A 15825-nucleotide genomic window follows, 5' to 3' on the forward strand; every position below is an offset into this window, starting at 1 on the left:
CCAATCCTTGTTGTGCCAACTACAGCAGCTGCCACCTTGGAAAACTTAATTTCTATCCGATTTAATACAATGTTTTGATTTGCTAAGCAGGGAAGCCAACAGCATGTAGCTGCTCAGTTCTTAGCCAGCAGTAGCTCTACAGTTCTGGATTTCTCTGTCAAAAAACATTTTTCATCCTAGGGCATGCTTGTATGGAAAGGAAAAGAAGGTGTAAAGAGCAAGGCAGAGTGAAGGGGAAAACCAGAACAGCCTTCCTCTTCCACTCCTGGAAGACAGTGAGACCAGGTAGAGAGGATACTACAGAACCATTTTCTGCACTTTCTTATTCAAGTTTTGGAAAGAGGAGGTTACAGGAGAGAGAGGAAGGAAGATGCCGTGGCTCTGAATTTAACAAGGAAACTCTGGAGAGAATGCACCAAGAGATCTCTGGATAAAACGCAGATGTCATCTGTGCAATCACATTCCAATTATTGCAGAGACTGATGGAATTTTGAGAGGGTATCTGCTTGGAAGGAGGACACATTGAATCAGTAATGGTGGGTGAGACCAACTAGGACAGCAACACAATGAATGGGTGGTTTTCTCTTGAGGGGGTGTGTGTGGGGTATGTGTTTGTGGGTGGTTATAAATCGTTTTGCAGGGTATTTCATATCGTAGAGCATCTGTTGAGCTTTTGACTCTCAATATAACAACGCCAACCCTCTCAAACAAGTTAGAAACCTGTGGCACAGAAGTGGTAAGTCAGCTCAGAGGAAAGGGGTACGGATCACAAGAAAGCAAAGATGTCTGCATGCTGAGAAGGTGAAAGCCAACAACTCTCTCTAACAATCATTTCTCTCCAGCTGGGTTACAGCAAGGAACCTAAAAAGCCAAAACTTGGAAAAGAGAGGAACTCAAAAGCAGGGAAACACAGACAGTGCTAAAGATGTTAACAAAGTATGTTCCAAAAAGCAATGAAATGTGAAATGCTAGTCTTTTACTTTCCTGGCAAACAGTCTATGCAAGGGAACAACTGCGTGGAATGAGCAGAGAGGTAACTTTCTGCAGTCGTGTGCAGGCTGCTCAGCTGGCTGCGCGGCAACTCTTCCCCAAGCATTAGAGTCCGGCTTCTTCAGAAACCAGTGCCACGGGCACACGGACATCTATGGGATCAAAGCAACTGAGTTTCCTCTGGAAATACGGCAGAGAGACAACCCATATCCTGTGTCTAGCACATGCCATGCCCTTAAAGTTTGTCCTGCAAACTATAACCATCGATGTTACAGACTTGCATTAATCTGAAATGATGGAGAATCACTCACCTATGTCTCCCAAAGGAATGGTCCCACTATGGATACCCCATACTCACCTTCCAGTGACTCACAGCATTTCAAAGTGCAATTTGATGGCAAACTCAATTGCTTCCTTCAGTTCAGATCTGTCTGGCCACAGACACAGTAGCATCATCCCATTTGTTCCTTGGTGAAATCATGAAATGCAGATATTTATGCCTTAAGATTTTCTGAAAAACTGACATTTTACCAGTCATAAATTAGAAAGACAATTATACCTTTGCAAACTACACCCAGCAAAACTGGATGTACTCTGCAATTACTTATTGCAATCCCAAACATGCAGATCAAGATCATCTATTGAAATGCCAGGCATAAGTTATTCATTAACTAAAACCATTCTGTAATTTTATTGATATATTTTGTGGAGTTCACATATTTTTGTACAGCAAACATAACACTGTAGGCCACAAGAAGCTGCAGCACTATTGTTTAATAGCAGCAAGGTATATTTTATAATCAGGGTATGTGGATAATAAATAGTCTGTTTCTTTGGATGTGAATGTTTAAAATGAAGTTCTGCTGCAGCTTCATAATGTGATTGCTATTTTACAGAGCTTATACACAAAAATATATATGCAATCTTTTTGTCTATATTTTATACAAATACAACAGTAGTTTGTGAATACATTTTAAAGTACATATACATGATAAGCAACTCAATTTCCCATATCACAGGATAGCAAATTTTAAATGCAAGAAACGTATACAAATTCAGTCTGGAATGCAGGGTTGTCTGTGTTCATTTTTTTTTTCTCTACTTTTTTTGACTCAAAACTTTTATCATTAAAAACATTTTAGCATACAAGTCCAAACAATTTTTTCACTAGCTAAAAATATAATTTCAGCAATCCGAGTCAGGTTTGGGTGTGTCATCATTCCCCAATATACTCTTCCCAGTTTTTTTCTAAGGCTTTTAGTAACATATAGTATGTTCTTCACTCCACACCATATAAAAAGCCCACATTTAACATTAACTAGCAGTCACCTATTTTTGTGAGCTGGGCTTGTCAGCGTTTAAATTTGCATGTCCAAAATATTACTTTTGCAAGTGCATATGAATACATTGTGGTGTTGCACAAAGTTCATTAATGACAAATTAAGTCACAGTATAAAAATATATCATACAACTATAGGTCTAGTATAGTCCTTTTTTTTCTATGGGTAAAAATACATCTGAATGAGACAGGGAGGTTTGTAGCACCATGAGAGGAGTTGTATCCCAAGTTACATTAGCAGCATGATCCAATATAACAATATTGCAGGAGTGTTTCTGAGGAGATAAACATTCACTCTGGTTCAACTGTACCACTGAAGCTTATACTGAAAAGTGTTTACATATGATTAGCAATAGTTCTGTGTCACTTCCAGGGCTAGATAACTGTTATCAAAAGACACTGCCTTCCAACAAAAGTAAGACACTTTTATTGCATAAAAGCTTTGGGACTACCCAAACACATTTTGAACTACTGTGGCATTACTTGTAAGTTGAGCATGATGCTAAGTAAGCTGCGGTTTAAACTGTACACTGGGGGGAAGCAGGACGGGCAGCTAAGCCTATAATGGTTTACTACATACCAGATAAGTACATATATTTCAGAGGTTTATCTATAGACTGAGAAGAATACAGGAGAAGCTGCTAAACCAGTGTATGAGACAGACATAACAAAGGATGCAGGATCCCCTCAACATTTACAGATGCAGGATCAGGCCCTAAGTTAACTTCAGACAGCAGCATAGTGATGATAGGATATGATAAAAAAATTCTGTATCAAATACTGCATGTTAAATATTTTTGACAAAGTTTACCATCAAGAACTCCAGAGGACACAGTTTGCAAATGGTAAGGACAAACTCCTAATTGTTTTTGACTGGTATTCAAAACGGCGGTAGAAGACAGTGTAGTTTGAAACATGTAAACCTAGTAAAAACCATTGTAAAACCCTTAAGAAAGACACACTGGTTCTGTGCAATATAGCAAATTGATAAGAAAACACTGTAAAAATGTACCTGTTTAAAATTACGTCTACCATTTTGTACACAAAGCATTATACCAAAGGCCTACATATATGTAATCTAATGGCACTTGAAACAAATTATAATAAAAGGTTTTATAATAAAAAGCATAACCTGTAAGAAATTTTCTTAAAAGGTTTAGGTTTTCTTTTTGAAAGTGCTATATCTTGTAATATGTGTAACATAGAGGTTGACCAAGCTTTATTTTAAAAAATATTGGCCTATAATACAAGTTTAGCTCACTAGGCAAATGATCCTGAAAATATGTACTCTTAACATTCATTATTAGCTTAATAAAGCAATCAGCTCTGGCTCATGTTTCAGTCAGTATATGGTTTTTAAAAACCGCTACTGCCAAATTAACAATAAATCACTCTATTCCACAATTTACTACTAAATAAAGCACAAGCAACAAGTACACAAAAATATATATATTTAAAAAAAAACCCCAACAACAAAACAACCTTACTAGAAGTTTAGAAGTTGCACAAAGAGTGGTGCATGATCAGCCAGCCCTCCCCCCTCCCGCCAAGAATCCATGGGAAATCAAGAAAACGGGGTTTAAAAACTGATGGTTTAGTAGTGGCCAATATTGACTCTGCCTAAGTGATGCTCAAAAGCACTCTGGTGGTGTTGGTATTGCTTAAAGGGTCAGTCTGCTTCCATGTTACCCTACGTCCTAGTTTAGCTGCAAACACACTGGGTGCGGCCACCCACTGAAACTCTGACTGAATGAGGTTCAATATCTTGTCTGAGGTCTCTATTTCTCAAGTGAAATGTACATCTAACTCCAAGTGAAATGTCAATCCCTTTTCAGGAAGCTAAGGCACTAACAAAGTAAGTAAGGGTTCTGGCTACGCACTAAGAAATGGGCGTTGGCAAAGCGTCTGTGGGTTTTGCTTTCTATGAAGTCTTTCGGCAGCTGGGGCTCATAAAAAGTGGCTACAGACTGGAAATTGGTGTGCCAAGGGCTGCCCAGGGAGGGCAGTGCTGCCCGGCCACACTGCTGGGCCAGCTGCAGGATGCCAAGCACTTGCAGCTTTCCTCTGCTGCAGGGAGAGTTGTGGATGCTTGGCTCCATGTGGGACATAACCCACTGGAGGAATTAAGTCCATTTATCTTCATCTCAGATTGATTAAAAGGATTGAGAATAAACCCAAATGTTTCTTAGATGCGTTATGGTTGCTCATTTAAACTAGAGTTACATTTGGTTGCATTCAGCTTGTGCTCTGTTCACCTGTATTTTTCTTTCCTTTAGGAAGGTGAAGAGAAAAAAAGCAATATTGAACAAATCATTCAACTAAAGATGTAAGCAAGTGAGCAATCTGTTTCACAGAAACCAGGGGAAGCAGTCGTGAAGCAGAGCTAAATGCCCACTTTGAGATAATGTGCTCCTAAACCCAAAATCTAGGAGTAGTTTGCAGAATTTCAAAAGGTAATTTCCTTATTAATACATCCTTATTTTAATGCCTTTGGAACACAAACACATTTATAAAAATGTTATCTTTCAGTAATAAAATTTAAATACACATATGTATAAAATAGTAGAACTACACCTGCATATTGCTCCTAGAATTAAAAAAAACCAGTAGGAGCTACTGATAAAACATCTGGAGCATGAGCTCCTTAAATGGGAGCAACTTTTGTTTCTGTGAAGTATATTTAGTTTAACCACTTAAAACCTTCTATGAATCCTCAATATGGTTTGAGAGATACTCATGTACTTGATTTCCATTTTTTAATTCCTTGTACAAAAATGACAAGGAAAATAATGTTATTGTTGAATTACAGCAACTCTAGTTTGCTTTTATGCATCACAGGGTTGGTTGTTTTTTTAGGTTTTTTTTTTCCTCTTTTGGTTATTAGGGGTTGGGGAATAGAATATATTGCATTAGGTAAAAGTGGTGTAAGCAATATGCTTTTACTTCACTCCTAAGAGTCCTGTCTTTAAATCTTGGCAATGGGCAAAAAGTCCCTAACCAAGTACCCAGGTGTAGAAAGTGTGATTAACATCTAACTTGTTGCTTAGGAGGACAGAACATACCATGTAACACAACTGAAAAGACCACTCCAATAAAAACAAAACAAAACAAAACAAACTGGTAGTTGCAAATTTACATTCACTTTCTGACTGCACACTAGTTTTGAACTGAAAAAAGGTACACACTTTCTGGCTGGACTTGATCCACCCTTTGGCAGTGGCAACAGGAAGACTGATGCCTACAAATGTGAATACACTGCTGGAAGGTTCCTATGCAGTACTCTTTCTATGCTACTAAAGAGAAAAAACAGCAAGTTAAGAATTAAAACAAAAACTGCGACAAAATATTCTGCATTACTACATTACGACACTTTTATATTTCAAGATCAGCCATTAATTTTGCCTGTTTCCCTATACCAGAGTCACAAAAGCACAACAACACAGTTCCAAATTCAACTTGAAACATTTGTCATTTAGGCAAGCAGAGATTCTCTGTCGAAATTCTGTTCAGCCCTAATTTTAGAGAATTAAACTAAATTTTTTTCTTCTGTTTCCATAACAGGCCACCAAAATTTAAGCCAGAAAATGGCAAAACTCTTAACAACTTTTATCATGACTTCAATACAAGTCAAAATGCTATATATATGTACATGTGTATATATGGACTTCTACATATACACACACAAGTTTTCAGAAATATCTGAATTCTATATTTATTTTAAAAATTTAGATTTGTCATTATAGAACAGGTCAGATGTGTCACCATTTGGGAAGAGGATTTGTTTGGAAACGGACTGGAGAATTTTTTTCCCAAATCTCAGGAATCTTTGTGATACATACCTTAAATGGATTATTCTAAATAGTAAAATATATTAAAAGGTTAAAATGGCAGTTCTACCACTGACATCAATGAAACGGAATAGCTGGTATGGTTGAAAAGGTTTTAAAAACGGGATGAATGTTGTCAGTTTGCTTGGGAGGACTTTCTATTGAACATTTTAAATGTGTAAATTGGCAGTGAAAATGAAAACAATACCATGAGACTGTTTAAAAAAAACAAGAAACCAAAGTAAACACAGCTGAGAATAAACACTTTCAAAACATTTTTAAAAAGTTAATTTAAATTTCTTACTGGCTTCATGAGATTGGTACTGTACAAAAGCAGAGAATTTATAATGTCTTATAGTAGGCACTAAGTTAAAAATGGTCACCTAAGGCATTTCTACAAATAGACAGTTAACAAGCCAGCTTTGTACATCCTATTGGAAAGCTTGATGAAATCGTGGTAGGGTGGTGGTTGTGCTTAGACTGCTTGTGAAAGCTGCTGACAATGAGTGCAGAGACCCAAGACCTATACTATTGCTAGGATCTTGTGGATCCTGGGTTTGTGGTGGAAGTTGAGTCATAGAAGAATGTGCCTCCTCTTGCGTATAACTCATTCCGAGGTTTCCCACTGAAACAGAAGGATTATAGGGAGGGCCATTTACAGGTATGAAGTTGAACAGCTGAGAAAAGTCCAATGATGGGGCGTTTAGAGGTTCACTAATAGGAACGGAGCCCTTGGAAAGGGAAACTTCCCCCGACCCATCATCTAGTGGCCCTACTTGTGGATCCAGCCCTAGTTTTGATGAAGATGCTTGAGAATCCTGGGATGAAGAAGGCATACCACTTTGCAACTCCATTAAGTAACTTTCAATTTCCCCTTTCAATGGCTGTTCCTTTTCAGGCATAGAAATTGCGTATGAGGTAGTACCGAGCGGATATTTCAACGATAGCTGGTGAGAAGGGTGGACAGACTCCATATCTATTGGACAAGGCATTCCCAATGGTAACGATGTGGCAACCATTTGGTGTGCAGATGCAGAACTCTGCATGGACTGAATCTGAGTGTTGTAGAGATTTAATTGCAAAGTGTTTGTAAATGGCTTTGATGTCAGTTCACTGGAAGGTAAAGACATCACTGGAAGCAGCTCATCCTTAACAGGCACAGAAACGTTGCAGGTAAAGGGATCTAGAAGGTCCATTGGCTCTGTTTTGACCTTCAAAAGTTCTTGGTTGTGACTTTTCTTCATGTGGCGCGTGAGGTGATCCTTCCGCCCGAATCTCTGTGCACAGTACTGACAGAGGAAGTCCTTTCTTCCAGTGTGCACTACCATGTGTCTGCGGACATCCTTTCGGGTGTAGAACCGACGATCACAGTGTTCACACTGGTGCTTTTTCTCCTTCACTCCACCCGATGACTTGCCTGCATGAGTTTTTAGGTGCTCCAGCAGCACTCCTGTGCTTTCAAAAGTCTGCAAACATACCTTACAGGTGAGGTCACCACTTGTTGCAGCATGCAAAGCCAGGTGACGTTTGAACCCAAGCTTGGTATTGTAGTTCTTTCCACACTCTTCACACTTAAAGGCCTCTTTGTTGGGATTGTGTGTATGTAGGTGATTCTTTAGGTGATCTTTTCGGTGAAACATTTTCTCACAATAATTACACTTGTGGGTTTTCTCAGGAGAATGAGTAGCCATATGCCTTTAAACACAGATATATTCTGTAAGTAATTATTTTGATCAAAAAACACACGTGCTCATTTTTTAATGGCAGCTAAATACTACACTAACGGCTGCTTTGCAACAGAACCTTTTAACTGAAAGCATGACACTACAAAGACAGTTTGACAAATTTAAATATAGCAAAACGTGAGCCATTTCTCTTAAATTGACACTTTAGTTTTGGTGGGTTTTAGCTACTTAACAGGGGTATATGGGCAAGTATGAAAGTACTCGTGTAAAAGTCCATAGCCAAAGAACTTTCAGTCCATACTCTTGTGACAATTCCTTATACAAATGAAAATTCTACGCTCATTAAAAACAAAACAAAACAAAACAAAAACAAACAAACAGAAAACAAAAGCAGAAAACAAATTAAGAAACAAAATCAAAGACATTAGCTTGCAAACTTAGGTAATTTAGAATTCTAGAAACAATCCAATGGCTACTTTAATTAACATGTCCTCTCTGCAATCAGCTGAAGGCGTACAGAAATATATACTTTTACACGGCTTAACACGGCCAACATAAAATAGATAATATAATCTGAAAGATAAATAGAGTTTAATACCTTAGTAATTTGTACTTAGAAACAAAGGCCTTGGTGCAGTCTTGTTGTGTGCACTTGTAGGGCCTCTCTCCTGTGTGAGAGTATGAGTGAACCTTTAATTTCTCAACACTGTTAAAGGCCTTGTCACACAGTTGGCAAGGAAAGTTTTTTCTTGGTTTGGTTTCACCACGCTTACGTTTCCCTGAAGGGACTTTCTGGGTATCTCTTACTTCTGACAAATCACCAGGAATGACAGTGGCCATCGCAGCCTAAACCAGGCCTTCTTGTTGGACACTTGGGAATTGCCCAACTCCACTAAATGATTTAGCTTTAGATGGCTTCTCAAGTTTCATGTGGTCGTAAAAGAAAGCAAAAGGGGACTGGAAAAAAAAAATAAGAAACAACTAGTTTGTAACTAAACTTAGATTTTGAAGTTTACTTGCTATGTGATGCTTCTGAATAAAACTTAAAAATAAAGTTAGGTTCAGCTGGTCTAATGTAATACCTACAGGTTTCTTTATACTATTTGCTGAAACTCTTAAAACGCATTGCTCAGGATGAACAGATCCACATATGCCCTGAAATCACACCTCACAACCTTCCCCTCAAGCACTGATGGAGAACAGCAGAGTTTCTGTCAGATTAAGGGAGGCATCAGGCAAAGATGGCACCTTTTGCCAGCTTCAGATTTCAAAGGAATTACAGTCGCGCCTGTGGTGTTTGCACGGACACCCCCACGCACACATGCACGCATGCATGCACGCACGCAACTATCAAAGTGAAAGTCTGTAAGCCTCAAAATGTTTGAAAACCTGCACCACACGCGGCAGTACCCATGCTGACAGTATGGAGGGCAAAGCTCGTGTTCCCTCTCGCGTGTACCTCCTTCCCTGTGATTACTGCACGTCTACGCAGCTACTCTAGCGAAATGCATGCACTGCCAATGACGCCTAACACCATGTGAAATTCTCCTGTAAACTCACCCTCTGCTAACAGAGACTTGATCTATGAATGACAGAAGTCCCATGGATTAGGGATAGATTAGATAGATCAAGGTTTTATCAGCCCAGTGCTGGAGACCCCGCCCTCCTTATGCTATCCTGTGAGACACGAGGGCTGTAAGCATTCAGACTCAGGCTAGCTCAGGATGGAGGCTCCTAGTCCTGCCTCTGTGGCATAGCAAAATGTGAACTAACATGGAGGCTTTGTCAGGAGGTGCATGACGTGATCCTTGTGTCTGACTTGTGGGTGAGCAACTTTAAATTCATCATCTGGTATCATATAGTGGCAACTGGGCACCTGCCATCACAGGGCACTCAACAGCCCTCCTTTGTCAGGAGGTGCTGACAGCTTTGCTTCATCCTTGGAGCACAACTGCCACTACAGATACCAAAATCCTGTGCTACCCGTTGTGGGAAGGGTGGAGCGTGAACTCTGCAGCAGAGGGGACAAGGAGGAAGCAGGACAGCACTCAATGCAAGCATTTGAGAGAGTTGGAACGCCCCAAAATTTACCCTTTCTCCCTTGAAAGTGCCATCAGCCACCCCCAGCCCTGGTGTCGTGGCTGGCAGCTGCTGTCCCCTCCGGTCTCTGCCGGCGCAGCTGCGCAAGAGGCGGCCGGGCCGGGCCGGGCGGCACCGGGGCCGGGCAGTGGCCGGGCCAGGGCTCGGCATCCGGGCAGCGCCACGGCCCCGGCAGCAGGGCCGGGGGAGCCGCAGCTGCTGGGACAGGTGGAGCTGGGCAGCTGGAGCCGGGCAGGCACCACCAGGCTGCAGCTGCTCCAGCCCAGCACCACCTCCCCGGAAAACAAACCGGGCTCTTCCCTGCTGGCAGTGAGGGAGGCCGGGTAGCTGGGAGGGAGCCGAGGCCTGGCCTTAGCTGTCCTCTCAGCCCTGCTGAGGCTCAGCAGAGACGGAGGGAGCCAACTGCTCCGGAGAGGAGCAGAGAGCACTGCCCGGGTGTGCTGGGGGGAAAACTACACGGTCCTTGCAAATGCCCCAGCGTGGTCCTGGAAAAAAGCGAGAAGGAAGGAGAGCCTGTGTTTTCCTCAATGCATGGAAGGACAGGAGAAGCAGGGAGAGGAAGAACGGGAAGTGCCTCTTTAATGTCTACATTTTAAGAAATCCTCAGACTGAGATCTTCATTTGGAATGTGTACACAGAATATGTCTTTGTCTAAGTCTTTTCCTCCCTCCTCCCCATAACTTTTCCCTTGTCTTTAGCAGAGGAGAGAAGTACTGGCACACCAAGATGGAAATCTGCTTCCTTTCAACCCTGAAGAATGACAGGCTAAACTATGCTACCTTCTTTAAACGAGCAGTTTTGTAAGACCTTTATTCCCTTAAATTTCATAAGGAAACACTAACTTCTTTTAAAGATACCCAGTGACAGAAAAGGCGTTTCTTTAAGGACTCTTCTGATTTCAGATTTCTCTCAAACTCATTCCCACTCGTGGGATGAAGCCTGGAGACATCAGTTCCATGAGTGGGAAAATGCACAGGTCTTCAAAGTATCAGCTTAATTTTATTTTCTGTCTCATAATCGACAATCTAGTTCACTAATTCTAGTTCATAAGGAACAGTTATTTGGAGACCTGGGAGCAATAATTTTCTTCAATAAAAGTAAATGAAGACCAGTTCCACAGACTTCAATTAAGCCACCAATGTAATCAAAAGGAGGGTCTGATTCACATCAAAGCTGTGACATATCTGTGGATTGAAAGATTTTTTTTTCAATATAACCTCTAATCAGAATCTGGTAATACAATTTATTTTGCTCTTCTGTTAATGAACACACTGGTCTTCAATGAATATTGGCCTGAATGTAGAATGAAATTTTGTTTAAGTCTAATCTCTCCTGACAAATGTAGTTCAGGGGGAAGAAAAGAAATCCAACCTGATCTACACTTACACAGGCTACTTGCATACCACACAGGCACCTGCATGAGACCCACCACACAGAGCTAAGAGCACAGCAGTCACAGCCCTCACTGCGTGGCCAGAGCAATTAGAGCCCCAATGGGGTACAAGGGGTCCAGCCCCTCTGGCCCCCTGCAAAATCCACACCTAGCCTGAGACAGGGCAGGCAGGATTAGTGGAAAGGGCAAGGGAACAGCCTCCACAGGCTGCTGCACAGGACTGGGGCTGCTTTGACCATGCTGGGTCCAGAGCTCAGCAGCAAGTGGACTCTGTGCCCAGACAGTGACAATGGAAGTAGGGATGGCAGGAAAGACAGGGAAGGAGGATGAGCTGCCACAGGGAGGGAGAGTGGACAGAACCAGGATGGGGCTATGGGGCCAGGGAGGCTCAGGGAGTGCTGCATAGGTGTTGGGAATGTCTAAGGACATGAGCATAGGGGTGAACTGGTAACACTGGGGTGGGTGGGAAGGAACTGAATGCGCATCAGGCTGGGGAGATGCAGGATATTAGGCCATGCAGGAGGGTGCTCTGCAGAGTCTGAGGTGATGTCAGAAGCAGCGTTTGTTGTGAAACAGCCTATTAAGCTTAACTGTTAAATTAACATCTGACAACTCCTCACTCCTTTTCTCAGTGCAAAATCACACCTCAGGCTGGAGGCCATCCTATATTCAGGCCAATATAACATTACTGTTACCTTCCGAAAACTTCAGGTAACCTAGCTGCTATACCAGTCAGAACATTCACAGGGACGAAGAATTTGGGTTTTGTTCCTCTATGATCAAACTAATTAAGCTGACTTTGAACTGTGTTTAAGTGTCCTTAAAAATGCATCATTAGAATAAATATAGTGTGGATCCAATCTCAATTTTATTAAAAAACACATGTGCACTATTATCTCAGTACCATTTCTCAATAGGTGAGGCAATTAAGAACGTCTGTATTGATCTCTGAATAGCAAATAACCACTTTTTTTCCTTTTTTGGGTGTGGATATATAGACTGAGCAATGGAGATAAAACTTAAAAAAACCACTGATCCTCAAATATTAAATTTTCCAAAGACCAGCTGAAAGAATTTTATGAGTAATATTGCCTGCTTGTGTCTCAACATATTATCACTTAAAATCCACATTCTTACTGGTGCTTTCACAACTGCAGGATGAATGATTATATGCAGTATCAAATATAACACATTACACAAAAGCTTATATATAATACTATTTTTAAAGAAGCATATACTTAAAGCAGGATTAAAGCAGCCTCTGTTCAATGCACACCTGATGTTTGCCCACTAAAGTCCTCAGATTTTGGTCTTAACCAGTTCCGCTGACTCTTCCTGGAGGAAACCAGAATCCAGTACTTCCCATTTTTACTGGTCTGAAAAACAAAAGGAACAATGGACTAGACTCCAGCGAAACCAGGACATTCATAAAGGCTGTGATGCGGCAAGACCAGGGATTGGAAAGAATCGGAAAGGAGAAGTTAAAAGGAACAGATCCAACCCATGCACAGAACATTATATACTGTTAATTTTAAACTGTAGGAATCATTCTTGCGTTATCAGTAGCAATTACGCACTTCAATTTGCAGTATACTTACATAATTTCAACTAATGCTATGCTGGACAGTGACACATAAAGAGATAAAATTAGACAAAAGCAAAGGAATTTTCATAAAGTTAAAAAAAAAATCCACAGACCACAGATAATTTAGAAGTAAGAGCAAAACATGTGAAATTCTGGGCCCAGACTTGAGTTTCTTACTCAGAAAAGGACTGAATAAGAGAAGATTCTGGATTAGGCCCAACTTTACTAGAACCTAATGCCTTCATTCTGCTTAATTATACAGGAAATAGCAGCTTAAAAGGTGACCTGCAAAGGAAAATAAAATTAATTTTAAAAAAATAATAAAACCTCTTAATGATGAACATGCTACAGGTAAATCCCAAAAGAGGGCACGTCTAGGTATGCCTGAGCAAACTGAGAGGGCTTTTTTGGAATTTCCCTTGTATCTCCCTTTCCCCTGCCATCATCCTTTTGTAAATTTGCAGCAGGTCTTCCTTTTCTTGCTAGAAGGCCTCCTGGATGACACGGGTATACAGAGAAAATATGTTCAGTGCCTCACTGTAATGGGGAGGTTTATCCTGTCCAATTCTTTCAGATGTGTAAGGGCAAAGCCCTACACAGTGCACATACCCCACAGCAGGCTGAAGCTATTTGGCAGGAGCCCTCTAGCAATGTAACGTTTCCCCACACACAAACCATTTTCCCTTCTGGCTTCCCATTCATTCCAGAAACCATTCTTCCTTTTGATATCGAGTTCAGGTCTGCACAGCCCCAGCATGGTCTGTTGGTGAGCATGAATGTGAGCAAACAGGTGTCCCTGAACACCTATAAATGTCAGAAGTGCTTCAGAGCAACTGACTGAAGCTCTCTGATGGCTGAGGAACATTTATGTGGGGCTTTGTACATACAGGCAGGAGGCAGAAACAGCTCCAGTACCCAAAGCAAAAGTTCTGTTTTCAACTAATGAGCACAACCGTCACCTCCACTTTTTGAGGTCCCCAAATCACCTTAAGGGAGAAAATGCTGATGACTCCTTACCTCCTCTCCCAGCAAGACCCTTATAAATCAGTTACCCTGCAATGCCCATCTCAACATCTTCCAGTATCACAGAGGAAAGGAAGAGCTTCATTCCCCAGATGTTTCTACTAATATAGTTCACAGTAAGTAGACAATATGTAAGACAGACACACAGATATAATGGACTAAGTCCTCATGGACTTAGCTCCTTCACTATTCATATTTACAGACTATTTCCTGCTTGGGAAAAAAAACCCCAACAAATCCTGCCTAAAATATTATAAAGTCCACTCAGTGGCATTTAACATTTTATCTTAAATGTTTATAGTCCTGAATGCTCACCACGTATCTAAAGTTGCTCTAGCAAAAAGCAGATGCCCTCAGAGACAGGCCACTAGAGACATGGAGAGACTATTGAATTGGGGGAAAACAAAGCAACTGGAACAAGTATATAAATAAGATAAATATGAGATGTAGCTAAAATGCTGAGGAGAATGGAGGAGGACAGTCAGGTACTCTTATTCATTCATTACCTTACCAATACAGCAAAATCACAATTCAGTGGATACAGGAGAGGGCAATGCTACACCTACAATTAGTGGGATCTCAATTTCTACAGGGTCATTATTATATAAAAAACTCAACAACATACATACAAAAGGGGCTCCGTTTGTATGAATAATGAAAATATTTACTACATTCGACAGGATTAAGTGGAAAGATAAAATAATTCCTATGCTTTGCAACAATAAACACGCCATTGGATAAAAGACTTGTCCTTATGCGCAGAATACAAAAGTTGTCCATGATAATGCTGATTTCTAGACCACCTTTCTCAGAAGCTTTTGGTGCTAGAAGATCCCTGAGGCAGAATACTGGACAAAGATGTACTGTTCTCCTTGTAACTGCTTATAGTCATAGTGTTATTAAGCTTTTCACCTAGATGAGGTAGGAAGAATTTTTAATGAGTAACAACGTTCAAATTATTCTCCACATGAAGCAGAGAAGCATCACACTGCAAAATGCACTGTCACATGCATGTGCCCAAAGCCCACTTGGGTAGCAGTAACAAAATATTACTTCCCTAATTTGTCAGAATTCTTAGAATTCTTACAATTTACCAGATCTTCCAGAATTTGTGAGGCACGAATTTTGCTAACTCTCCAAACACCCTGATAATTCAGGTTAGATAATATTTGAATTTCAACCATAAAAAAGGGAGGAAAAAAGAAGTGCCCCAAAACCCTCATATGGAAGATAAATAATATAAAATATAAATATAAAATAATCTATTCCTTTTTAATATTAAAAAAGAATAACACTTTTTTTTTTAATTCACAGTTCCTATTTAAAAATCCGAGAAAATAGTTACACTTAAAAATATTTTAAAACATTTGATATCTCAACTAAAAGGATAATGAAGACAATACAGAAATATAACCAATAATCCTCCTCCTAACTTGCATTTCATACTTAAGAGGGTTCAAGCACAGTAAAGGAAAACAAGTTTCATGGTTATTTTCTTTCAAAATAAAAGAGCAAGAATGAGAACACAGTACTGAGAACACAGTATTTGTCATTTTGCCTTTTATATAAAACAGCAAATCTAGCTTCAATTCCCAAAATCAATCAGTTTGAAACCAAAGGAAGGGTCCTAGAAATATGAGAATCATAATAATGGTAGCACTCAATAAGGAGTTAATAGCATTAGAGCCATCATGGTTTTAAAATATTTCTTTAAGGAAACAAAATGAAAAGCAGTTACTTACCCTATGGAAACTGTGATTCTTTAAGAAGTGCTCTCCGCACAGATCCCAGGTGAGCACGGACTCACACGGACAGGACCAAGGCCTCTGTAGACAGTTATGTCCATCCAGGCTGTGCCTGTGAACCCTCCCAACTCTGCACAA

General features: G+C 40.4%; 1 protein-coding gene across 2 annotated transcripts in view; it reads right to left on the reverse strand.

Moving 5' to 3' along the window:
• Positions 1 to 1657: 1657 nt before the first annotated feature.
• PLAG1 (PLAG1 zinc finger) overlaps positions 1658 to 15825 on the reverse strand; it is a 51948-nt gene continuing 37780 nt past the window's right edge. The window contains exons 2-4 of one of the 2 annotated variants that reach the window (XM_048286690.1): positions 12611 to 12710; positions 8440 to 8798; positions 1658 to 7851 (exon numbers count right to left, since the gene is read on the reverse strand). In XM_048286690.1, the coding sequence (XP_048142647.1) occupies positions 6588 to 7851; positions 8440 to 8681 (1506 nt within the window). In that variant the 5' untranslated portion in view covers positions 8682 to 8798; positions 12611 to 12710 and the 3' untranslated portion in view covers positions 1658 to 6587. The remainder of the gene's footprint in view (positions 7852 to 8439; positions 8799 to 12610; positions 12711 to 15825) is intronic. The other variant, XM_048286691.1, reaches the window with a different exon arrangement.

Source organism: Corvus hawaiiensis, chromosome 26 (assembly GCF_020740725.1).
Source record: "Corvus hawaiiensis isolate bCorHaw1 chromosome 26, bCorHaw1.pri.cur, whole genome shotgun sequence".
Taxonomy (NCBI): Eukaryota; Metazoa; Chordata; class Aves; order Passeriformes; family Corvidae; genus Corvus; species Corvus hawaiiensis.